Source organism: Typopeltis vanoorti, chromosome 4, assembly GCF_054136105.1.
Source record: "Typopeltis vanoorti isolate ZY-2024b chromosome 4, IOZ_Tvanoo_1.0, whole genome shotgun sequence".
NCBI classification, from domain to species: Eukaryota; Metazoa; Arthropoda; class Arachnida; order Uropygi; family Thelyphonidae; genus Typopeltis; species Typopeltis vanoorti.
Window position 1 is genome coordinate 79,016,878 of NC_143552.1, and position 25,943 is coordinate 79,042,820.

General features: G+C 36.5%; 1 protein-coding gene across 1 annotated transcript in view; it reads left to right on the plus strand.

Moving 5' to 3' along the window:
• The window catches only part of LOC150107433 (carbonic anhydrase-related protein 10-like), a 73,537-nt gene that overhangs the window by 27,621 nt on the left and 19,973 nt on the right, over positions 1-25,943 (plus strand). Inside the window, exons 3-6 of the mRNA XM_090392095.1 lie at positions 10,928-11,064; positions 11,263-11,457; positions 14,870-14,971; positions 18,089-18,155. Coding sequence (XP_090248221.1) covers positions 10,928-11,064; positions 11,263-11,457; positions 14,870-14,971; positions 18,089-18,155 — 501 coding nt within the window. The remainder of the gene's footprint in view (positions 1-10,927; positions 11,065-11,262; positions 11,458-14,869; positions 14,972-18,088; positions 18,156-25,943) is intronic.

A 25,943-nucleotide genomic window follows, 5' to 3' on the forward strand; every position in this document is an offset into this window, starting at 1 on the left:
TTCAAAGAGGATATGTTTTGTTTTAATTTTATCCTTACTTAACCATGTAGAAATAAGATGGTTTTCAGAATTTAGCTTTCAGTAGCTCCAGTGTTGATGAGCTAGTATTCGAGCAAGGTGAACTGCATTTAGAAAACACGCATTCCTAAATGTCTGTTTTCTAAATACGATTATTATCATAGGTTACACCTCACCTCCTAAATTCCTGCAGTATGCAGTTTTTTTTTAATAATACGGCATCATCAATGAATCAAATGCCTTCTCTTTGTCTATTTTGACGGTCACTTCAGCTGTGTTGTTGCTGTTTAGCCCACTTATGGTTGTTGTAGTTCGTGTTCCAAGATTTCAAATGAAGACATGGACTTTAATCCTTCTTTAAAGCCAACATTGACAGCAATCCAATGGATAATTTTCAACACAGCTACTGCTTTTCATAAAGAATATATTCATTTCGTTTACTATGGTTTCATATTTGTGCATATTTTCTGCTTATGCCTGCTTATCCAGAAGTGAATCCAAGCATTTCCATTGCTTTCTTGAATCGCTGCCAAAAATTCAAACATTCCTTTTGGAATAACACTACCTTTGCGTTTTTAATTTCATTTGTCAGAAGCTTGTTAAGTAATCTGTATTCGGTTTCTATCGAACATTTCATGTTCGTTTTATGTTTTTTGTATAGTGTTTATTTTATTGTTTATTAGTTAAGTCTTTATTCATTTTTTGTTTCATTTTTCACCTTGAGATCTCCATTTCTTTGCACTTGTTTTAGCGAGGTAAGTTTGTGAATAGTAAACATACTTACGTATACAGTAAGTTTGTTTGTAATAGCGAACATACTTATCTCTTCTACTTTGTCCCAGTAGAATCAGAAACTCTTCCAGATTTTTCTCTTAAGTTTCTCATGTTTATGTGTATTCTATAGAAGTTAATTTTTGATTCTAATTCAGATATAAAGTTTATAGGTCCTTCTGAACCTTCCGAGACGTCTTCTATGCCTTCCTCATTACGAACTAACACCACCCATTTTGCCGTCTTTTATGCAGGAACATTTAAAATGCCATTTGGTATTTTAAATTATTTTACAACACGAAATAATCGTTTCGTGACCTTGATTGTAGGTTCGTTAATGTATATATTAATATTCTTAAATTTGCTAATGATAAGTAAAACTTTAAGATTATTATTGTACTCCACAGTGTTTTTTTATTCACTCGAATCTTGTCTCCAATCCTGATGTCTTAAATTTACCACAATAGGCTCAACTTTATTTTTTTTAATTACAAAATTTGTTTCTGCCAAACTCATGAGTACCGAATAATATCTGGCATTCCCGAGAACATTGTAATAATTAATGTTTATCAAAAAAACTTATCATCGCAAATGTTGCAGTTTTTAGCCCTATCCTCAAGCGTGACGTTCAGAAAGGATTACGTAATATGAAGCGATTCGTTGAACGAACTGTCACCCTAAGGGTTGAAGGGTTCTGGTTGTTTCAATGGCTTAGCATCACAGGGGTATGGTACGTGATTTCAAAATTCATATTTCGAGAAATACTTGCTAATTTGTATCTGTTTTTTTTCTAGTTGCCTCTTAGGACCACTTGAGTACATTATTTAAGTGATTTAAGCAAATTGCACATTTTATTTTACCACAAAAAGAAGAGTGACAACGTAACTCTTCTTTTTGTGATAAAGAAGAGTGACAACGTAACACTGCTACCATTGTGGGCTCACACGTGGCAGTTGTCCCTTCTTCTTTACATATATTTTAACAACTACATCCGACGGCTATCAAATCGTGATCCCAATGTTAATCATTTCTTTACTGGTCTCTTTCTTTCTATCTTTCAACTTTTCTTCTTTCTTTAGCTATCGTTAGGTTGCAAATCTGGGATTACCATAATCTACGATTCGAATATTTGAACAACTAGTAGTTATTTTGTAATCCTATGGAATTTCTACAGCATGGGAAATAATACATTAATCATTTTAATAAAATCAATTTAGTTTTAACTGACGAATGAGAAATGAACCTCGAATAAAAATTTACCCTGGAATAAAATTATTTAACACAGTTTATTTTTAATTCATCTTTATTTAGAAATCTGGCATCGTCCACTTTACTTATTGATCATTGAGATAGCAAATTATAATCATTTAGCTTGATAGTACCATGCCATACCCCCCCCCCCTACCAGATTGCGCTTTTGTATGGGTGTAAAGTTAATACTGTACATTTCACTCGTGTGTATGTGTTCGTCTAATAGACCATGGCAGAGTTTCCAACTTATAATCTCTTGTTTTTAATGTTCTTAGGATAAAAATCTCTCCATTCCATTTTATTAAATATTAAATTTACCTGCGACTACAAAACAAAACAAAAAACACGAGCCAACCGTAATCCACTTTCACTGAAATCACCATCTTCCTTTACCGACCACGCCGAAGCCTGAAAAAGCGGTCAGTAAACCATCAATAGATCCCAAAGTGGTTTTGAAAAGGATAAAAGCAGACAACCCCTGCGTAATCTTAATGTGCGTAATCATGCTGTCTGATCTCTTGCCGGAGCTATTGGCTGTAAATTTTGTCTGACCTTACACCCAATCCCTTTGGAATGACTCTGCTACCTTGGAAAGAACTCAACTCCAGGCTTCTTCCTTTTCTTCGAATTCTTTAAGAGACATTCTTAGTAAATATTATCCTACCTTTACAGAGATAAAACATTCAGTATTCTCTTTGATGTTTCGCTAGAAAGCAATCAGAAGACTCTTGTCCAAACCGAATACCAAAAAGACTTTCGGCGTTGGTGGTGTTTCTCTGATTCGTTTGCAGATCTTTGCCCCAGGGTTAACTCCTGTTCGATGTTGCCTTTTATTCTCTCCTATTACACTAACATCTCTCCAGCAGGCGCGAAATTAGCCAATATTGAGCCATTTCCTAAGAAGAGTGAGAAACCATTAAATTACCGGCATATTTCATTCACGTCATTTCTTCCAACTTAGAATAGCAACGGAGCAAACTATTTGCATTCAACTTTTACCTTGAAGCTTTTCAACGAATACATTATTACCCGTATGGATTAGGCAACCACCAATCAGCACGGAAATCTTCTTGCTCGTGTCTTCTACCTTTAGACATATGTAACGAAAAGCTTGGAGGATTTCAAGTAAATAATATCTCTTGATATCTTTAAGACATTTGATTGGGCTTTGCACAAAGGCTTATTAAGTCTTTTTCTTTCACTGTGCATCACACATTTTCCAATTGACTGCAGTTGAATATACTTTAGGGATGTCAGCACAATACAATGCATCTTCTTCCTACTTTGACAAGCCTGCACTACAAGAATCAGCAAAGCCTCTAGATATCAATCTCTGTAATCCTCAATTCTGTTTTTCACACCATTCTTCAATGGGTCACTAATAACCTTCTTAATTTGAAACCTAGTAAAACTCAATGCAGTGTTTTTTATTTATCGCAAAAAGAACAATTGCAGAGCTCGTTCAACAGTTTAACTCGAAAAAAACTTTCTAATTCAATTATTCTACTTAGATAACAGGATTATAGACTATGTCATTTGTCTTCCATTTCAAGTTCCTTTTTTTTTTTTTTGGTTCTGTTGGGCTGTGAGTGCTGCTGCTGCTTAGAGAGAGAATAGTTTTGAGTTAAATTATATGTTAACAGACTTAGTTATTGTTCTTTAATATTATTGTTAAGGGTCGGAGAAACGTCCTTCCATTTCAAGTGAATCTAACAAGGACAGATGGCGCTTCCGGCGTATCCTGACTAGAATTGATTGCCGTTAATTATTTCTTGGCATCTCTTACAGCCAAGAGGAATGTGGGTTGCGTTAGTGTTGTAAGTGCTTCCTTATAGGTCGTTCAGCAGGTCGAGATTCTCTTCGAGATGACATATTTGCCTGAGGGTGTTAGATAGGTCGTCCTGGAGACGGCACTCAGGAGACCCGTCCCGCAACGTAACTGCTTTAGCCATTTCAAAGCGATTCGACGCTAAATTTCCAATAAAGGGCCCTCCTTGACTTCCTGTGATGCGACTGATCGATCCGAGTGGTTGATCGGGTGATTATATGGTTGTTGCCGAAGTCCGTGTGTGTGTGTGTGTGTGTGTTTTGCTTGGTGATGGAACGTCTAGGCAGCCGACACGAGGACTCGATCGTAGTGAGGGTCTAATGTTTTGAAGCAAATGTTGACAAACCTATTAGCGAAAAGCGTATGCTAACGGGACTCCAATTATTGTTCTCGTTATATCGTCCGCATTGGACTGATTCTGGACGTGGCGCCCTCTAGTGCCAGCCCTGACCAACACCGTTCGGTCGATCGTGTGGTGGCAGCTTGTGCACGGAAGAGCGGCTACACGTGACGGGCACAGCTGCAGCTCGAGCTCTTAGGAGGCCCGGGTAATGGAAAACAAGGCTCAAATTTACATTCGGAAATGGTATGCAAACTACTCTTGTCAGGGATGTGAAGGAGTGCGGACGAAGCCCGCCAAGTACCAGCGGGAGTCTCCGATCTCCATTTCATTTAAAAATAAATTTCTTGCGATGTTATCCGCAGATATACGACTCCCGCGTTAATCGAATTCTGTTAACCGAATTCATACCCAGTGTTCGAAAGGGAGAGCGGCATAAACAGAGGCCCCCCTTAAACTTACTGATTGCGCCCTTTAGTCAGATTCGCCTTCACTTTGATCGTAAAACTAGTTTTGCCCTTTTTTATTCTTTTCTTCTGTATTTTTCCCCTTAAAGCACCTGTTCAGCTGTTTACGACGGGTCTTTACTGCATTTCAGTGCTTTTTAGAGTTTGAGTGAGGCCATGAGCCAAAGTCTGAGAATCTCAAGTTAGAATCGAGGTGTAGAATTCGTGTTGGACAGTGTATGTTGTCAAAACAGATTACGTACAGTCTTTAGCGGATCGATCCAATCCAGATTTATTGTCATGGATACAGAGTATTCATTCAATACAGGTTATTCGATAGTAAAACCATTCAAATTTTGCAACCCTTCCCCTGACACACACACACACACACACACACACACACACACACACACACACACACACACACACACACACACACACACAGCACACCATCTTGCCCATCTATACTAATTACCTATTAGTCTTCCTTAAATATCCCTTAGTAGGAGGTCATAATAATAAAAAACAATAAATTCAGCTGCATGAACTTATTTTTATTACAATCTCATCATTAATATTCTCTCAATTAAAATCTCAAAGTGTTCAGGAAAACAGTTCATTATGCCTGAACAGTAGACCTGAAATCAATGATTACATTCAAGTTGTGAATTAATTTAATTTAATTTAATTTAATTAAAACATGTTTAGAATTTTAAAATGTTTAACTACGTTAAGGGAGTCAATTTCTTGGAATGCATTGTGCGATTAATAGACTATTGCCAAGAGCAACGAAGTTAATCAATTCATTTTAGATATTTTAAACTTTGCCTGTTTCAGTGTTCAAAAATTTTCTGAACAGAGTACATGCAGCTCCTATATACACGAATGCTTTGCGGGAGAAGCTACATCCCAGGAGACCAGCTGTCGTAGTTTCCCCATTTGCTTCTAACTACGCTACAATGTTTCACCCCGAAAATTTAATGACAGTGAAAGAAAGAGGAAAGTCGTCAAGAATTCCCGTAGACAGGAAAAGGACCGAATATTCGATTTTATAGCACGTGGAGCGTGTCATTCGCCAATGCGTTAGTCGGCTATGTAATAACTTTTTGACTTTCACTCTCCTTTAAAACCCTTTCTCTATGAGTTGGCATCTGACTGATCGTTAACGGCAGCCGAGTGTGTATACGCCAAGGAAAGGTGCCCACACTTAACCTCATTTGCCGCCTGGCATCGAACATTGGCTGCCTGCAGACACGACTCTTAAAGTGACCTCCGGCGCTAATATGTGTCCACCACTTGTTTTCCCTTAGAATTGTTGGTTATAACTTTCGTCGACTTGCAGATAATTCCGCAAGGATATAAGCCATTTCCTCGCTAAACTTGACTGTCAAGACGCTTCCGGAATACGCAGCACCTTATTTTCATTTGACCATGTTTATTGCATGTTCCTAGAAATAAGAAAAATTCAATTGAAGCAATATATATTGAGATCCTTCACACAGAAATTTTATCTAGGCGTAGTACACACGTTTATCGTCTAGCGCTGAGTTACGATTTGATATTTAATGTTAGAAATAAATATTGCATGTGGTGTCTATTTAAGTCTTTTTTGGGCATATATAATGAATAAGCCGAAAATTAGAAACCTTATGTCCGCATCAGTATTCCACCAATTCTAGTAGGCTAAACATGCACCATACAAACTGCATTTCAGAAGGGGCGATTCTTGTTATTGTTTGGAACTAGGACAGAAACAGTTAAGGCTATAAGTCAGTGTATTACATCTGTTAGTTAGTTAGTTAGTTATGCGTATTCTTCTGGCTTGTTTACATGCTCTGCTGGAAGAATCACATCCTTGACGGGATTAGATCCCAGGTCTTTCCATCCCAATGAAAGGATTGATACTTACGGAGTTACAAAGGCTCTTGTAGGGACTGTGCATGCTCCACAAATAGGAACAACCTTGGTAAGAACTATGGAACATAATGCATTGTGAACGACTATCACGCCAAACGTGGTTAGAAGATTTAATATTTATTACCAGTAGAAGTTAGTGCAACAGGGAAAATGCTTAAGGGGAGTGGTTACTTAACTTTATAAAGACCTTGAAGGTTCATTGCCAATCTTCTCTCTAACAATTTACTGTATCTTCTACTTAGACCAAGACTAACCCGTTGATATCTAGTGATGCAAAAAACTCCTCGAATGCACTATCTGAGTCGATCGAATGATGTACATCTCCGAAGGGACGACAAAATGCTATCGCATATTCAAAAGTATCGTACATCACATACTTTTTGTTGTCACGATGATGAAGACTGAGATGATAATAGATCTCTCAATCATATGCAAAATAATAACACATCCGAAAGATATGCGCTAGATCTTTCTACAACATATTGTTGAAATATCACTTTCATTGCTCACTTAACACGTATTGAAATTCAAGACAGCTCTGATTCCCTGCTTCACTAATATCCCGATATTGGGATATTAGTGAAGAACTCACTGAAATCCTTGCAAGTATATCACTAAGCATTGTTAAGTAGCTTTTGACTCATCAAACCACTCAAACATGTCACACGGGATTTCTATCCAGAGTCAGCCGTAGAGTGGAGATGCTATCTACTCGACCAGCCAGGATGTCAACGTAATACTTGAAATATAATCATGATTTCTGTTACTTCTTCAGTCATTGTAAGATTCGTACCAATTTCGTTTAGGATATTAGTGAATGAAGCTATTTAAATACAGTTTTTGGGAAAAAATCTGATTTTGTATCAGTTTAGTCGGTATCAATAATGCCCTTAGACTAGGTAAACACCAGGGTTTAAATCCCATACAGGATGAAGAAATATTATGATGTGTTTAAATAAAGATGAGTCACTGATCTCACGGAACTGGCTGATTTTTTTCTCTCCAGAAATTCAACTTTTTCTCCCTGTAAAACAAACTGTCTTAAGTGTACTAATATTTTAAATTATGATTTATTCCTAGTGTTTAATATTGATACTGTTTATCTTCAATTTAATTGGTATAATTCTCTATTCTGCATTATTTCTATCCAATATAGCATTCTACTTATAGATATTTTAGGCTTACAAAATATCATCTTGATTGATGAGAAACAATCACTTGAATTTATCTTATTATCATCATTCTTCTGCTTCCAAGAGACAAAAATGTACTTCCAATACTATCGAAATATAAAAGCTATAATTCATCTAAAACGAAAAAAAAACCCAGAATAACTTACGTAACATAAACTCTATTGTTCCAAACTTTATTATGCCAAACTGCTGTTGTAGTTCTCGTTTAGAGTGCAACACATCTGCTCGTACCGCCTTACAAAGAGCGACAGTCGTGAGAAGCAGATGTCGGTGACATAACATCACTATAAAGTGAGTGCTTATAAAAATAGCACCTTCGGTGATGTAGTAACACTCATCAAATACTTGTTAGTCAAAGTCTCCACCAGTATCCCGATGGAGCCGCCATTATCCAGCCATCATCTTGCAACACCTAAGTACAGAATAAGCAGCCCATTAATTGCTAAAATTCTTTTTAATGTTTCCCTAATTTGCCTTCCACTCTAACAGTTTGTTGCGATATGACGGGGGGTTTTATTAGCACAAGCTACAACATAACACATCGTTCAACATCACTCTAGTGGTCAGAGCACAACACGCTGATTGCTTTTCTAATATTCGCCAGGCCAGTAGAAGCTAAAGTAGCCAGAAAGTTTGAACAACCCCCTTTTCTGCGGGGCCCCCTTTTCTACCTCCATGTGCCAGTCTGTATTAGGCCGTGCCTTGACAGTGATGAATGACTGCATACAATGGATCTTTTTAATCTTAGGTGTCGGTTTCTGCTTATATTTTTTCCCGGTTCCTTTATTATCGCTTACTTTGGTTTGGTCGGATCCATAAGCCCATTGCTTAAGATATTCAATGAGTTTTATTTGAGAAGCTATCTGTTTGAAATAATTTAAACCGTTTATTTCATGTCTTTATCCTTTTCTTATAAATGAAGACTGAGGAGAAAAGGATCAGATAAGTCTCATCTAGCACGCAGAAGAGGGTACAAAATCACATATGTACAGTTACGGTGTACTGATATGCATATGTTGATTTACAGCCTTTTCTGATAAATATTAATTGAGCTTTTGATAACTGTTCATTATTTATGTATTAGTTGAAAAACTAATTATCTTACTTCGTATAATATATTATTATATGATAGGTAAGTAACAGATTCTCCCCTTCACTGTGGACGCAACTTTTTTTTTTTGCTTTGATTAAAAGCAAAACTTGCTGCTATCATTCAAATCTGGTTGTGAAAGTGATGATGCTTCACCCAAATAGCCTAGAAATAGCAACTGCAAAACACATTACCACTGGACCGGAAGTTATAATTGTAAAACATTTGCTTGCAAAAAAAATAGCCACTGCAAAGTATCATCACCCACTCAGGTGGACCGGAAGTTGTAACTGAAAAGCATTTGCTTCCAACAAAATAGCCACTGTAAAGTATCGTCACCCACACAAACGGACCGGAAGTGGAACCTGTTAAAGCAAAAGCTCCCACGCATATGGAACTGTTATAATTGTAAAACATTTGCTTGCAAAAAAAATAGCCACTGCAAAGTATCATCACCCACTCAGGTGGACCGGAAGTTGTAACTGAAAAGCATTTGCTTCCAACAAAATAGCCACTGTAAAGTATCGTCACCCACACAAACGGACCGGAAGTGGAACCTGTTAAAGCAAAAGCTCCCACGCATATGGAACTGGAAGTTTCAGCTGTAAAGCAAACATCAACCACACAAATGGACTGGAAATTTCAACTGTAAAGAGACATGAGACCATATTTCTTTACAGTTGCAATTGTATAGAATCCGCTTTCCAAAAATGGATCGGAAGTAGCAAACTGTAAAGCAGCAATTACACAAACTGTAAACCAGACTTTTCACGTGCTGTTGCTATGATCCATGTGCCCAATTACAGTTTGTAGTCGGAATCCTGTCTGATAGCTGCAAGACAAATGATATTCTTATTCTCCGGAACAAACACTAAAGCGGACATTACGTTAGCGTAGTTCAGATGTCATTAATACCACTTGATATTGACAGCTGATTAATCCATCTGATTATTTATGAATTAAGATGATGGTACAAATGGAAGAGCCGAATAGATGCAATGGCCAATTACAGTAATGTTTCTGTTCGTTTATTTTCAGTGCAAAAAAAAAGTACAATTTTGAGCAAGTTTCAATCGTTGTTGATTGTTCCATCTAAGTGAGGAAATTACTAGACAAAAGTTCGTGTATATTATGAAGGCAATTCGCCACCAAATAACCCAAATAATGATTGCGCTATTACAAACGATTTAGTTTTTATTCGGTAATTTGTTGACAAAACTAAAAATCAATATGTTCGGTCTGAGTTGAAATTACCCGTGATGATGGTGGGTAAGGCGTGAAATTCTAAATTGCCTCAAGGCGCCGTGTGAAGAGCGAAAAACAAAAACAGAAACGATTTGGTGGTGATGAAGTGATGGATCAGTCATCTGGGTAAGCTCTGATAGATTCGTTTTTGTACTTTTTTATTGTAGAAGAAGCAGGAGTTTTTGTTTTCCTGTAATGAAGCACTTTCCAATATTATCATGGCACTGTAAGAAACATCTGGCTGTTAAATATGTTAGCAAATAGAATAAGACGGTTAGAAAGAACTGCGCAATACATTTATTTTTTCTTTTTTTCCCATCATTAAAACATTAACTTTAACAATATTTGAATAACAAACTTGTTAGGATACCTTAGAAGAAAGCAAACAAAAAAAAACAAAAAACAATCAATATTGTAAGGCAACATTTGTTTTATCTCTGTAAATATCGGAATTTTATCAAAAAACTGCAAGATTGCTCCCTCATATCAATTCACCTTTTAACAGTTTAATTGCTCCAATGTGAACTAGTGACGTCACAAAAAATTGTTGGGATACAATCTAGAACAATGGGCAAACGTCACAATGGATGAAAAGCAGTAAAGTTTGATATGATGCAGGATAACAGCATGAACTAATTTTTAAATATCAATGCACAACAGATAACAATAAACAATGCTTCGAAACTACAAAATGATGTACTATATACGCATTTAAAATACTACATATACGCAGTTCAATATGGAAATTAAAGTTGTAAATACATTTTAATCTGTCCAACTCACCAAATAATATGATTACAATAATTTGAACTTTTTATTTTCTCTTAGGTCCAGACTTTTGGGGTCTACTTAATCCCGAATGGCATCTTTGTAATAAGGGTCGAAGGCAATCGCCTATTAACATCCTTCCTTCAGACTTGTTGTTTGACCCTCGTCTACGATCTGTACATATGGATAAAAGTCGGGTAATATAATATTGCATTTTTTTGGGGGGGAAGGGGGTTTAAAGTGCATAATCATTACTATCTGAACTACAACTTAATTTAGTAAAACGTTTTCTAGATTTAGAAAAAACTTGAAATTACTTTAAAAATATATATATTTCTCTAGTTCTTTCTTCATCGGGCACGCAAAATATAGCAACTGATGGTTTATCTTTGCAGGTCAATGGCAGGATCGTGAACACCGGACACAGCATAATATTCCGAACTGAATTAACGGTCCTGTCAGATGCTGTTAACATCACTGGAGGGCCTTTGTCGTACAGGTATCGTTTTCACGAGATCCATCTGCATTACGGCAGGTCAGATGACAAGGGGTCAGAGCACACTATTGATGGGTACGCTTTTCCGGCAGAGGTTAGTTTAAGAAGGAGAGATAGTAAGAAATTAACGAATAAAAGGAATATGAAAAGAAGATATTGAGAGAAAGTGAGTGAGCTCTTTATATATTTTTAATATTTATCCCACATGCGAAAGGCAGAAGAGCCTATAGCAAACAGATACCGTGTGAGAGCATCTGTTTGCTAATAATACCCAGCGCTGGTGTGCTATCAGACGACTGAAATACACAATATACGTCTAATATAAAGTTACATCACTCGAGGCAGTAATGAGATCGACCGTTTTGATTGTTATGTTGTTTTAAACAATAGAAGCAACTGACACTACTATGAGTTCTGTGTATAATTCTATTCATTGTATGTATTCTGGTCAGTTTGTCCGTTTTCTAGGATGAAGAACCCTGCCGATCTCTTTATGAGATCAAGTAACTCACCTTCAGTTGAAAAGTCCTTATAAAGATCCTTCATGTCCTCGTAAATTGAATTTTGAACCTTCATGTCCTAAAGGTAAATTAAACCAGACTTTCATAAATAACAAACAATTTTATATCATTCTGTGTATTTTTTCTAATTATATGCTTTGAGATTCGTGATTAGTTTGCTTAGTATTGCATCTACCTAATAAACATATAAGGTAAAATTTAGAAAAACAAAATTCTAGAAACATTTTTTGTCAAGCCTAAGCATAATTATATTATACAATTTGTTTATTTAAAAAAATAAAATAAAATAATTAAGCGGACACAACTAAATCTGTCGCTTTTTTAAGATCTACGCCTCATATTTTCTAAGATTAAATTCATATCAACAAGAGTGTCACTTAATTTCGTGTACAAACGAGCAAAGTAATCCCATTATTTATCTATCGCTATCTTTCCGTTAAAAAATTGCACTTAATATTGTTGCCAATCTAGCCATCGAACTGTACCCATTATGTCATGATTTGATGTCATCCATCAAATCATGACTTTTGGCTGCATATTTTAGTTACGACGTTAGCATGGCAGGAAAAGTGATATAAAGATATTCCACACCGCTAACTGTGCATATATTTCTACAGTAGTTAATGTATTTTTCTGTTTTAAAAATAGTCTACTTTCTTTGTTGCTACTGCACTTTATAGTACATTTAAACAAAAAAAAAATACAACGAACAACTACTTTAGAATTTTAGTGCAAGTGTCAAGAGCGTCTTCAATATGAATTCCAAATTAAACAAGACACAAAGAATATAACTGATGAAAAACTAATAACATGATTACAGGATTAAAAAATTAACTAGGGGGTGCTGATTAAAGAATAGGGAATAACTTATATACACTAAATCTATTTAAACTGGGGCGATGTAAAAAACGTTTCACTTTTTTTTTCTTTTTCTTTTTTTTTTACCATCCCTCCACTAGAAGACGGCTTTTATACAGAACCTTATGTTTGGAGGAAATGGCATATTCAGCAAGTCCAGATTTTTTGAACCCGCGGAATCTAATATAGTCGAGTTGTTCCTTCCAGTGAACAGCTGCTGAAGTTGCAAAATAAAATTATGAAAATGACATCGCACAAGAAGATAAAACCAACTTTTCGCTCTTGGAGAACTTAACTAATCTTGAACCAGTGATAAAAGACAACCAAACGTTGCACGAAATATGAAATAAAATCCAAAGAAAATTAATTAAAAATTTAAAAACGATTTCAACCAAGATTCATCACTTAGGTTCCAAGTTTTCTCTTTTCTGTATGATACAAGATGATAATACAAGAGAATCACCCCAATTCAAAGAAATAGCGGAGAAATTGGGTTTTAAAGATGAAAAGCAAGGATAATTATTAAATACGGGGCATCATTAATTGAGGGTCTTGAAGAGCTTCCATAACAACCATCTCTGATTTATGATTTTTCTCGCTTCGCTCAGTTATTAAAGTGGAACTCTCCACATCCCTGCAGTCGGAACCCAACGAATCTTCCACCACCCAACTGAAATAATTGATTTTCATCCGCCTTGAAAGTGCGGCTGGTGTTCCGTAACTTTTGAAAGCAAGCTTCCTCTCTCTCTCTCTCTCTCTCTCTCTCTCGCTAAATATTTGGGGAAAACTGGAAAGAAGAACAACTCTCGACTCTCCGCTGATCCGGCTGTCTTCCCACATCGGTCGCCCGTCACACTGCTTGGAAACCTGAGCCACGAAGAATGTTCGATCCTTGCCGGTACAGCGGCGTTTTCTGCATGCTGATGTGAAGACTTGACAAGTAAGAAAGGCAGATAAGAAGTGGAAATATCCTTACAATAGAAAAAAAAAAACACCTAAGAAAAGAAAGAGAAAAAAAAAAAGCAAAAATCATTCTCAGTGCGCGAGAAGAGACTGGAAATCAGGCGGGACTTTACGAAACAATGGAGAATATTGAAAGATTTGCAAAACTACGGGGGAGGAAGGGAATTTGCACGTGGGAAAGAAAGAGACGAATCTCGGGTTTTATCCGTACGTAACGTTTGGATTGAGTGAGTGCATTTGTCAGGAGAGACCTCGCATGGGGGGAGGGGGGGGGCACTCGTGCAAGTGTCATAAGGATGCAAAATAGGCACGTTCCGATGGGAAGTAGGGTGGGATTTCAGAATGCGGCAGTAACTTCATCTTTACGAAATCTTATACGTACGAAGGAAGGCTCATGCGGAAAGTATCTTCGGAGGAGGGGGGGTCAACTTTCTGCGTTTCTGTTTGCTGATTCTCATTTCCGACCATGCGAAGGTAGAGGGCTAAACTTCCACCCATCCTTTCTCTCCCCCTCCAGCGGGGGATGGTCAGTAATAAGCCAAATTTTTATTCTGGAATGTATAGTTAAGAGGAAGAGGAGAAAATGGAAAGATATTAGCAAACCTACAACGTAATCCGAATGGCGATTATTGATTGATTGATTAGTTTCCTTTCATCCGTACGGATGATAGGGGCAGCTATGCTACCATACTAGGGAAGTGACTATGAGCAGGGTGGTTTCCCGTTGCCTGCCTTACCTTACTATATCCTATGGCTGTATCCTGTGTGTTCACGGGTTCGGTTGAAAAAAAAACCCTGCTGCCCGCGCCCAAGACCAGCTAACTTGGCTATGGCTGAGGAAGATCCTTGAACTCCTCACGTCACCGACGAGAATCAAACCCAGGACACTCCTTCCCCAGGCATATGGTTGCGAAGCGCACAATGACTAGGCTAATCGCGCCGACTAATCTGAATGGTATAAATTAAAAAAATAAATAAATAAAGGGATATTAGGCCTCACGCAATATTTTAACAGGGAGCCAAAAGTAATACTTTTGGCCCCTGTCGTCTGGCATTAAATACGACAATATTTCATACGCCACTCTCGTCTACAATTCATAATTTATGTATTGTTGTATTCCTTAAATTTATATCAATAAATACAAAAATGCATTTCTATTATAGTTGCAGATCTACGGTTACAATTCTGACTTGTATCACAACCTATCAGAGGCCCTTTCTCTCCACAAGAACCAAGGCATAGTGGCCATTTCCGTCATGCTACAGGTAAGCTGTCTCCTTGTGGTCATGCACATTCGTTACAATATCATACCAATAGTTATGAAGGCATTGTCTAAATAGTTATGAATTTTGCAAGAATCTGCTTCTGAGCAATATGAAATAAACTGTACATTTTTGGCTAAAATTCTGCATTTTATTTCACATTTAATCTGGGTAAATCCATTTTCATTTCGAAATAATTAGCTTGATACTGAGTTGTTTTTTTATGAGACTGGAGGTTAGTTTGCAATTGCTCTCGAAGGATCGATTTAGTTGGAAAGTAAGTAGCTCGAGGAACTCCTGTAGTATCTGTGGAAGGAGGACTTGACTTCTTTTAGGAACTGCATCTTCTCTTGGAAAGATGAAGGGTGAAATTTGTTCGGAAGGGTTAATGTGTACCACGCGATGGAACTGACGGTGGAGTCAATTCAATTATCCAATGAGAAAGGGGGGGGGGAACACATCGTAAACTGCGAAGCTATCAGTGATGCCGTATCAGAGGGATGCGCCAGGACAACCCGATAACAACGCCGTTATCCACAGCACGCATGACAACTACGGCTTACTTTAATGTCCTAATTTAGACAATTGTTATGGTAGCGGCAATTCATGGACTCTGCTATAATGAAGTGTGTGTGCAGTACCTAGCACGATAGTTGGTAGATGCACAAACAAGACACGATTCCTACCCTTAATTCCTTCTCTTTGGATAACTAAAAGTTAAGAAATAAATAAAAAAAAAAAAGAATCTGAAGGAAACAGCCTGAGACCAGGTCAGCATTTGTAAACAGAAATCCAGATGTGGTCGCATACAAGAGAATTTTAAGGAAAATAAATACAAAAGAAAGCAAAAAGAATTCACTCATTTTTTTATGGAACAACCCTTCCTTATGGGGGATTATTTACAACAGGGGTGGTGCGGCTTCATCTGACTGTTTCCCTTGAATAAATATATGCAACTGTGCGACTGCGTCCGCTATAATAAGATCATTTGTTGCTAAATGAGCTGGCTAAAAAAAGTCCAATTAAACTAGTTACAGTTCGCCGCAGAGCCTTCTTTAGTTTCTAACAACGAACTGTAATTGTTAGTTGTGCTAGTGTTAGCTTCGAACAGCCCTTATTTCTGACCATTGAGCATGTGATAATTTCTACACGAGCATTTTCTAAACCCTTGGGTTGTGATCTAAAACTGAACTGCCACGCAGTTTTGAATTCTTAGTGGCGAAGACCTAAGTTAATCTGAATCTGGAAATTCCTACCCATATTTTGTAAAGCATTTGACGGGTTTCCATCTAATATTACAGGGGTGGGCAACCTTTTCAGGTGTGCGTGCCAAAATCGTCAAATCTGTGATGCAAAATTGGTGTCTTTTAAGTATTGGAAGAACCTTTTCAAATAATCAGAAATCACACTAGAGAAGTAAAATCAAAGAATATTGTAAGTCATGTAAGATTGAATGAATGTAAAAATTAGTGACGGAATTTTTACTTAAAAGTCCTACCCTGTGGATATTTTTTATTTGCGTTGAAATATGATTGTAGTGTAATTAAGTGTGTACACACTTTAGAAAACCGCTAAATTCTTTACGAAACAAGACAAAAATATATAAAATGATAGTAAAGGAGTCACGCCACGTCTGGCGAATGATGCAACAACTGAACGGGACAAAGACGGACAAGTCGGTATATCTCCGACGGATGGCTTGCAAAGAGGATGTTTGTTTCATTTTCTTAGTACTTATCATTACTAACACAGTTGGTAAGGTTTGCTTCTTTGTTGAGTTTTTATTTGGTATCGCTGTACTTAATAAAATTGCATTTTATTCAGTTAAAATATACAACTCAGCGAAGATGTCAGATATTTATTTAATTATTTTTTAAGGTGAGCCCCGGGATGCGTGCCGGGAAAAAGTCGTTAGCGTGCCACATTTGGCACGCGTGCCAAGGGTTCTCCACCCCTGTAATATTACTATGGCAGGTTTGATTGCCAACACGCCATTCGAAAGCTTTAAGAAAGACTCATTCGGGACCCACAAAACCACCTCGTTATTACTTCGTTGTAATGTAGAACTCATAGGATATTCTGCATCTAAAATTTTAAATTAAACTATTTTAATTGAAGTTTGGAAATAATATTTAGTAATTAATCACAGGAAAAGTGATTAATTACTAAATTACTAAAGTGGACAGATAAAGCAAGAAATAAAAATTAAAGATGACATAGCAAACATGAAATTTATGGCAGATTTAGACCAAATTGAATTGAAATTAGGAGATATTCTTATCGAAATGGTAGATAACTGTATTTAAAAACTGAAGATGACAAGAAATTATATTCTTGGTTTAATCCTTTATCCAAGTGTAAGCACCTGATATATTTTCAGGACTGGGGCAACTCGTATATAGAGGCTAATGATTTCACATCACTTGCCAAAGCGTATATCCTTACGGGTGTATATAATGCCATGCATTATGGAAAGAGTCACTACCCAGACCGGTTTCGACCTCTATTGAGGTCTCACCAGTGGGAACCAGACCCAGCAATGATACCAAGGTTGAAGTATTGCAGAAGTCATATTTTCATATATGAGTAACCGAAAGGTGTCCAGAGTATTTTAATACTCTGGATTAGAGATAGATATTGAAAGTTTCTTCACTTGGTTATACTATAAATTAAAGATACCAAGAAATTATATTCTTGGGTTAATCCATTAAGTGTAAGCAAACAAAGTTTGCGCCTGAAGTATTTTCAGGACTGGGGAAACTCATATATAAAAGCTAATGAGATCCCATCACTTGTCTTAGTATCCCATAATGCAAAGCACATATCTTTGCAGATGGGTGGTAGCCGCCAGCCAGACCCAGAAGATAAATTGTGCGAGCTTTGCATTATGGGATACTAAAGCAATTACTTAAAATAACTAAATAATTACTGATGAGACGATTTTAAAATGCTTAAACAGTCGACCGATTGCTCCTCCCGAAGCAGATTTCGATTACCTTCCCTCCCGTCAGATTAATTTCAAAACTATTCGCCATTTTATTTCCAATTATTGTTTTGTTTTTGAGAATCGATTTTAATTGTATCACCTCTGATTTATGTAAATAGATTTTTCCTCTTCAGGTGGGCGATTTATCGAATCCAGAACTGCGGATCCTTACCAGCCAATTGCATCGCATCATTTATCGAGGTAAGTTATATTTTATTCTCTCTCTCTCTCTCTCTCTCTCTCTCTCTCTATATATATATATATATATATATATATATATATATATATTTATATATATATATATATATATATATATATATATATATATATATATATATATAGAGAGAGAGAGAGAGAGAGAGAGAGAGAGAGAGAGAGAGAGACAGAATATATATATATATATATATATATATATACAGAGAGAGAGAGAGAGAGAGAAAATATATATATATATATATATATAGAGAGAGAGAGAGAGAGAGAAAGAATATATATATATATATATATATATATATATATATATACAGGGTGTTCGGGATAAATTTGACAGTTTCGTAAGGAAAAAGAAAATCTTCTTTGTACCTATTAAATTTAATGAATTGACAAAAAAACATTACAGGCAGAGTTAATTACAATACTATCAACAAGATTTACTCAAAATAACCACCATTAGCATCGATCACAGCTTCAATTCTGCTTCGGAACCTCGAACAAGCTGATGCTACAGTCTCCCTGGGAAGGGCCGCAAAAACTGTTTTAATTTTATCCATTAACTGGGCTTTTGTATTACTGGAAGTGCGATTGGTGTCTTTTTCAACTGCGCCCCATACAAAATAATCCATGGGGTTAAGGTCTGGGGAGTTTGGAGGCCAAACATTTGGACTGGTGAAGTCGTAGAAATTTTCAGACAACCATTTTTGACTTTTCCCAGAGGTGTGGCAAGGGGCCGAATCCTGCTGCCATACATACGGCCTACCATTGGCTACCCTTGTTATCCAGGGCTTGACTACAGTTAGCAACTCCACGAACAAAGCCCGAATTCCAATGCCAGGGTTCTTCAACACCTGTTCCTGCAGATTTGCGAGGAATTCTGCTGTACGAACGCAATCGGATCGTCTGCTAGGGATCTTTCTTCTTGCTACATCCTCGTAGTCACCATTGCAAGTCTCTAGTTCATGCCTGATTGTTTTTACTGTATTCAGGGAGCATTGGGCAGCAGTCGTAATATCCTTATTTTGATGGCGGGCACGAATCATCATGATACAAGTTATTCTCTTCCATGATTCAGGTGGGTTCCAGCTATCCATCCTTTCTGACATCTTGCATATGAATGAAGAAGGGTCCAAACTTTTAAATGAAGAGAAGTGTGTGTTAATACATGTAACTTACGGAAAAATATAATTAATTATAAATATGTCAAATTTATCCCGAACACCCTGTATATATATATATATATATATATTCTCTCTCTCTATATATATAGAGAGAGAGAGACAGAATATATATATATATATATTCTGAACATTCATTTTTACTCGGTAGAAAATATTATAAATTATTATATATATATATGAAAAGTTTTTTACCTTGGGGATAATATATATTGAGGATACCAAGTAATTTTATAAACTTTTTTTTTTTTACATTATGGGAAATACTAAGAATAGTGATCAGATCTTTACCCACCTTTACAACGAGTTGCCATGGTGTTCACTACTTTTAGACTTAAACTACATTCAGACGCAAACTTAACTGTTTTGCTTACTTGGGATTAGCAGTAAAAAAACCAAGTTTATAAAATTACTTGGTATCCTTAATATATATATATATATTATTTAGCAGGAAACACACGGATAAGAGGTGTTTTGCTTCCTTTGTCACGTGCTCTAAGAATTGCTGGGAGGTGATATGTGCGTAGAATAACTGAAACATTTCTCAGCATTTTTCGTTTCAGGAAACTACAAACTCCCTGTAGGTGGCGTTGAGCATAGCATTTTTTAATGAAAACTTTTTATCGCCTGCTTGCAAATTTTTCGTTTATGTGCCTTTTGTTCAGTTCCTACTTGTAGAAATATTGTTGCGTATCACAGTATCCTGCAAGATACACTGAGGAATGGTAATTGTTATTATCGGCATAAGAATACGTTTTAATGTCATAACAGTGTACGGCTAAATATTAGCCGTGTACATCAACTCTACACTGTTATGGCTTGAATAATTATGGATGGGAGAAGCAGAAAATGTTGGCTTTGAGAAAACTGCTTAAGTTGAGTGAATGGTGTATAATGGAGTAACCCGGTTGAGCTAGTAATGAGGGGGGAAATACTGCGATGTGTGGAGTGAGATAACTTAATGGTTCCAGCATTCCAACGCATTCGGGAATGTATTGTGTTAACATAATGTGTTGTGGCAGAAACCCTTGTCTGCCAGATGCTAATTTCTATTAAAGAATCTCTTTATAAAATTAACGACAGATATCTAGTGACTTAGGACGTAGTTAACAAATTAGGTCATTCCTTACTGGGCGTGTGTGCGTCCTCGCATAACAGCAGCGTAATCAAAACTGTCTTTCAAGACTTAATGGAAACTGATAAAAATTAAGATCTGCTCATTGATTAACCAATGACAGGCTCAGACTTTAAAATAATGGCGTGTGAGAAGAGAAATTATAGACTTCAAGTTATCCACGCACAAGAAGAACGCTAACTTGTAATAACTATGAAAAACGGTGGGTTTATTTTAAAAATCTGCATTTTGTTTTCCAGTTGATGAGTTTCGCTTTATCGTGACGTGTTTTTAAAAGATAAACCGCGCACACACGCACGTATTTGAATTAATGAAGTTCCAGAACCAGCTCATCATCGAAGTTTGCTATCCTATCAGACTTTTTAAGCAAGTCTTATCTGCATGCCGGCGATTAAAGTCGGTCTTTCAAGCACATCTAGTAAATCTGTTTTATCTCAGCGAACTCCACCCGAACCGAAATTTGATAAAATGTCTTAATCAGAATATTGTAAGCGATTGTAGTAATTTATTTCCCTTGCTTTATTTCATAGATGTAGACTGAGTCCCTGGGTGATTTGGGCTTTGTTATTGTTGATTGTTGATCACTTATTATTTATATTTATTTATTTTATTGCTTAAATATATCCTATATGAACCACTGCACTCAGCGAACTTCACTGCATGAATCTTTTTAATAATATATCCACTGCATTTTATTCACGCAAACTCGTGTTTTACAGCATATTACTGTCTTGTTTAGAATCAAACCAAGAAATACAGTAATATATAAATTAAACTGCACTCAGCTCAACTTTCATAGTTTCTTTGAGAAAATAATATTTTAATTTTGAATTCACAGTAAGCAATGGCCACTGATCTCATGTGCGAAGTCAATTGTTCAGAATAATATGACTGCTGATAAGCAGTTTTGTCTACTCTATTGTTGCAATATTAAATTATATTTGATTAAATGTATGTCATGCAATATCAAGAAAGATGCTGACTAGAAGTCATCCTTTTTCTTATCTTGCATCGAAAGAAAGAAAGAGAGAGAGAGAGATTGGGATTAAAATCTTGCTGGAATTTCGATATCTTCTCTCTCTCTCTCTCTCTCTCTCTCTCTCTCTCTCTCTTTCTTTCTTTCTTTCTTTCTGTCGGTCTGTCTTTTCTAAGAGCTAAGAATTTGTAGTCGAAAAATCTGTTAGAGGAAACGTAAGAAGGCAATGAAAAGGATGAAAGGACTAGGATGTTGGGAGGGGGGGGGAGAATGGAAGAAAGAGTTCGAGACTTGTGTCTGGCAGCAGGTGGAACACACAACTTCTCTTAACGACGAATCCAAAATGGGTCGAAATGGTTACGGCAACCGGAAATTGGCAGTGTCGTTATGAGGTAGTTTAATGACGGTCGTAAATCTGGCTGGCGGCAGTTTCGAAGACAGCGCTGTATACACCGAAACCCCCGTGTTTTGTTTGGTGTTGCGTATGACGAAACTCCACTTTCGGAATTCTTTCCTTCGATTCATGCAGCACTTACGTCTAAGACTTTTGTAATTGCTAGGACGGTCGGAACGGTGGTCACGGAGAAGATTGAGTGCAGTGTTTGGAGTAAGGAACAGTAATTCATAAGGGCATTATCGATAGGAAAGTCCCCAATTGCTCCGACTGAACGTCCTCGCCGATCTACGGCACGTTCATCGATTTGTTTCAATACTGCAAAATTCCGCTTTGACAAACTCTCAAGTCCGCCATAAATAAAAAGCCTCGAGTGGACACTTGTATGTGACGCTACCAGGAAAAGCCATCAAGAAATAGTTTGTAATTTCTGGAAGTCGAAGGTCGTTTCGTTGTAGATGAAAAAACCTTCCTTGTGTTGTCCTTTTTTTTTTTCTATCATCAAATCATGTTGCTTTTACTTACTCAGAGGTGCTGATTTATATGAAAATGAACGTCCTAAGAGTGAGATTAATTACTTAAACTTCTTATATCTGTAAATACATTCTACGTGTTGTATTAGATGATGTTAAGTCTTCGTGGAAACTAAGAAATATGCTGTTATAAAACAACCAACAAAAACCCTTTTCCTGTAAAGAGAATATCACGAGGATCTACAGATGATTTCATCTGTAGCAGGTATAGATGTCTATTAATTATTACCGTAATTACAAAAATATTTAATACAGGATTTGCCTTTGCGTACTTCTCCCTCCCCTTAGCATTTAAGCTAACGAAGTTTATCATTGGCGGAGTCACTAACCAGTGAAAGTGCAGGAAATAGAAAAATGGCGTGTGTGTGTGTGTGTGTGTGTGTGTGTGTGTGTGTGTGTGTGTGTGTGTGTGTGTGTGTGTGTGTGTGTGTGTGTGTGTGTGTGTGTGTGTGTGTGTGTGTGTGTGTTGAGCACGTTTTTACCTTGTCGAAGATGGCAGCTGGATTTTCTATGAAAAGCCATATGGAATCGAACAGTTTTATATTTATTCAAAACTGGAGGAGATGAGATATATGTGAAGTAAATTCGCAGGAAAATAAACTCGCACACAATTATTAAAATAGTTTATTAAAATATGTCTCATTGATCTCGATATCAATTGCTCACAAAAATATTGCAAATATTAGAAAATATTACAAAGAAAAATCCACATCTCAGTGGGATGTTTGTAGATAATGCATTTTGGCAATCTCTTTTAAATTGGGATTCCCAAGAGTCGCGGTTAGCAGTAGAAATGATTTTAAAAATTGTAGATGATTCCACCACCTAAATTAGAACTAAAAATAACAATCTAGTAGCTGACCAATGCACGTGTTTTACACTCGTGGGTGAGTGTTAAACAATGTCATTCAATTCCCAGCTACAATTTCCGGAAATTCATGCATGCTTGGGCTTGTTTCGTTTGAGTTCAAACAAATTTATGTTTTAAAATCGATTTTTTTTTTCAATATATTCTGGAGTGCATATTAGCATGTTGTAAGTTGAACACCACTTTATAGAAAATGTATCAATTTCCTATGACAAATAAGTTACTGCTCATCTCTATTCATTTAGCCACTGAAATTTCAATCTGAATTCTATTTTTCATTACTAATCCGATAATTCATTCGATACAAGAAAAAATTTCCCTCATACTAAAATTCCAACTATTGAAGAAGTTAACGGACGATAGGTGGCGCTTCAATGCCTGCAAACTTACAAGTATGATATCTGGCAGTAAAAAATGTTCGCTCAAAAAAAAGCTTCCAGTAATGTCTCACACTTACAATAATACAATAAAAACAGCAGCACGAGCACTGCATTTTGCAGGCGTAAACATCATTGAACAATGTGATGTTATTCGATAATGTTCGGAAACCTTCCGATTTTCGCCGATGATTTTCCATCGGCGAAATCTCAACATTAGGCGAATGGCCATAGAAATAAGAAGGCGTTTTTCGTACGATTTGTTTACCCACTGAGCGATTGAGTATGTGTAGGCCACATTAATGAATATATTTATGTCTCTAGTAAAGGGGTAGTGTGAATTATCCATAGTTTACGGCTAGGAATAAGCAAATGGTAAAACTGGCCATGACCATCTTAAAATGGAAAGTGGTGACCGTTTTATCCAAAATTGGAAAATTATACTTAGCGATCGCACAGAAAAAAAAAAAAAAGAAGAATTTTACCTCTTCGTTGTTCTAAGGGTGGTTTAAGAGAAAAAATAAGAAAAAGAGATCAGGTAGGTGAAGTTCCTGCAACAGCCTTTAAAATAATACAGCACGAACTCCAATTCAACAACTGAAACAGAAGTTCTTTTATTTGAATTGCTGAAATCCAGTTGAGCAGTGATGATGATGGCGTACTGTTTTATTGATAACCCCCTTTGCATGGGAAGGGACTACTTACAACACTCCCTGGAGGCACTTTTGCATTGCAAATTTACACAAAGGTATCTACGTCCGTTCATATAAATTTCGTCCTAAATACATGCTCATAAGATTATGGGGTATCATCTCAATAATGGTATTCTCTTCAAGGAAGACAATACCAAAAACAGCACCGAATACTAAAAATAGATGTATTAAGCTTTATTGACAAATAAGCCGTCCTAGAAATTAATGAAGGGAGTTCTATTATATCAGGAATATTGCGACAAAAAAAAATAAGTGGTTACATTAATACTTATGATCACTTGTTACTATTTGCACTGACTTATTCCTGTTGATATTGCGTTTCCTTTTTTTTTTCCTATTTTATAATTATTATTTTGTACTGCCCGCTCTTTGAACAGTTGTACAGAGCAACGTTCGTAGAATTAAAGTTTATATAAATGCTAAAATAAGAATAGAGAAGTAAATTTTAGGATGAATATTTGTTTCAGAGAAGTGTTTTTATGGATGTGCATCGTAATGAACGAAGAGACAAAAGCAGATCTATACAAACAGTGAATAAGATTTAAAGAAATTTATCACTATAATTCGAATAAAATGGTGAATAAAATAAAATTTTTAAAAAATGGTAACTAAAATTTAATTTTAAAAAAATCAAAAGAAATGTTGAATGAAATTTTAAAAAAAATTCAACAATTATGCTAATGTATGTAACGAGAAAACTGGGATCGATTCTACACATGAAAATGAAATGCGATTGTTCACAGATTGTGTATTTGTTCAATTATGAACTCATCATCTATTTGACGAGAAACAATAGCATTGCACACCATTATTTGATACGCAACAATGTCATTTTGAACAGTAACTATGGAATGCTCTTTTATGAAAGCAACAATAATGGAAGTAAAAATAGAAAACGACAACATCGACGCACTTGGCTTATTTTTTCACAATTGATGCAATTATTTCTTTTTGAAAGAGAAATGAATCATCCGAAATGACTATCATAAAAAAAAAAAAAATTACGAATGCTTGTTTGAGTGAAAACTTTAAACACTTTCCTAGGGACTCTTCGAATCACATCACTTACTAAGTCCATCTCAGAAAATTACTGTTTAAGTTGGTAGCAGTTTACGCGATGCTTCCGAGTCCTTCATCTGTGCAGTGCTGATTGGGTTTTCTCGTGCAATTTGAGGGGAGGAGGGGAACTATTTGGCAGTAGATGTCGATGTCATCTTTGAGCACTCAGTTCGTCCTAATCAACAACCTCAGTCGATAACGAACTCCTCCAACCCACACTTCGCTGCTTATGACGTCTATCGACAATCACGATGACATTCAATCAGCAGGCGAAGTTCTTACCCATTTACTCCCGCAAGTGGCAGTCCGTGCTCGCCGAATCGCGAACTGACGAAAGGTCATTCTCGACAACATTGTCGCGAGATTAATTAGAGTGTAAGGGACGTGGACAGCGTTCTGCTTTTATTAGAATTTCCACACACACACACACACCTCATCAAGGCCCTTCATTTATGCTTTCACATTCGGACCATCGGTGAGCCACTCGCACTGCCCTCTAGCGGCTCTCAAGTGTTGGATGCGGCAAAATCAAATCTTTTGGTT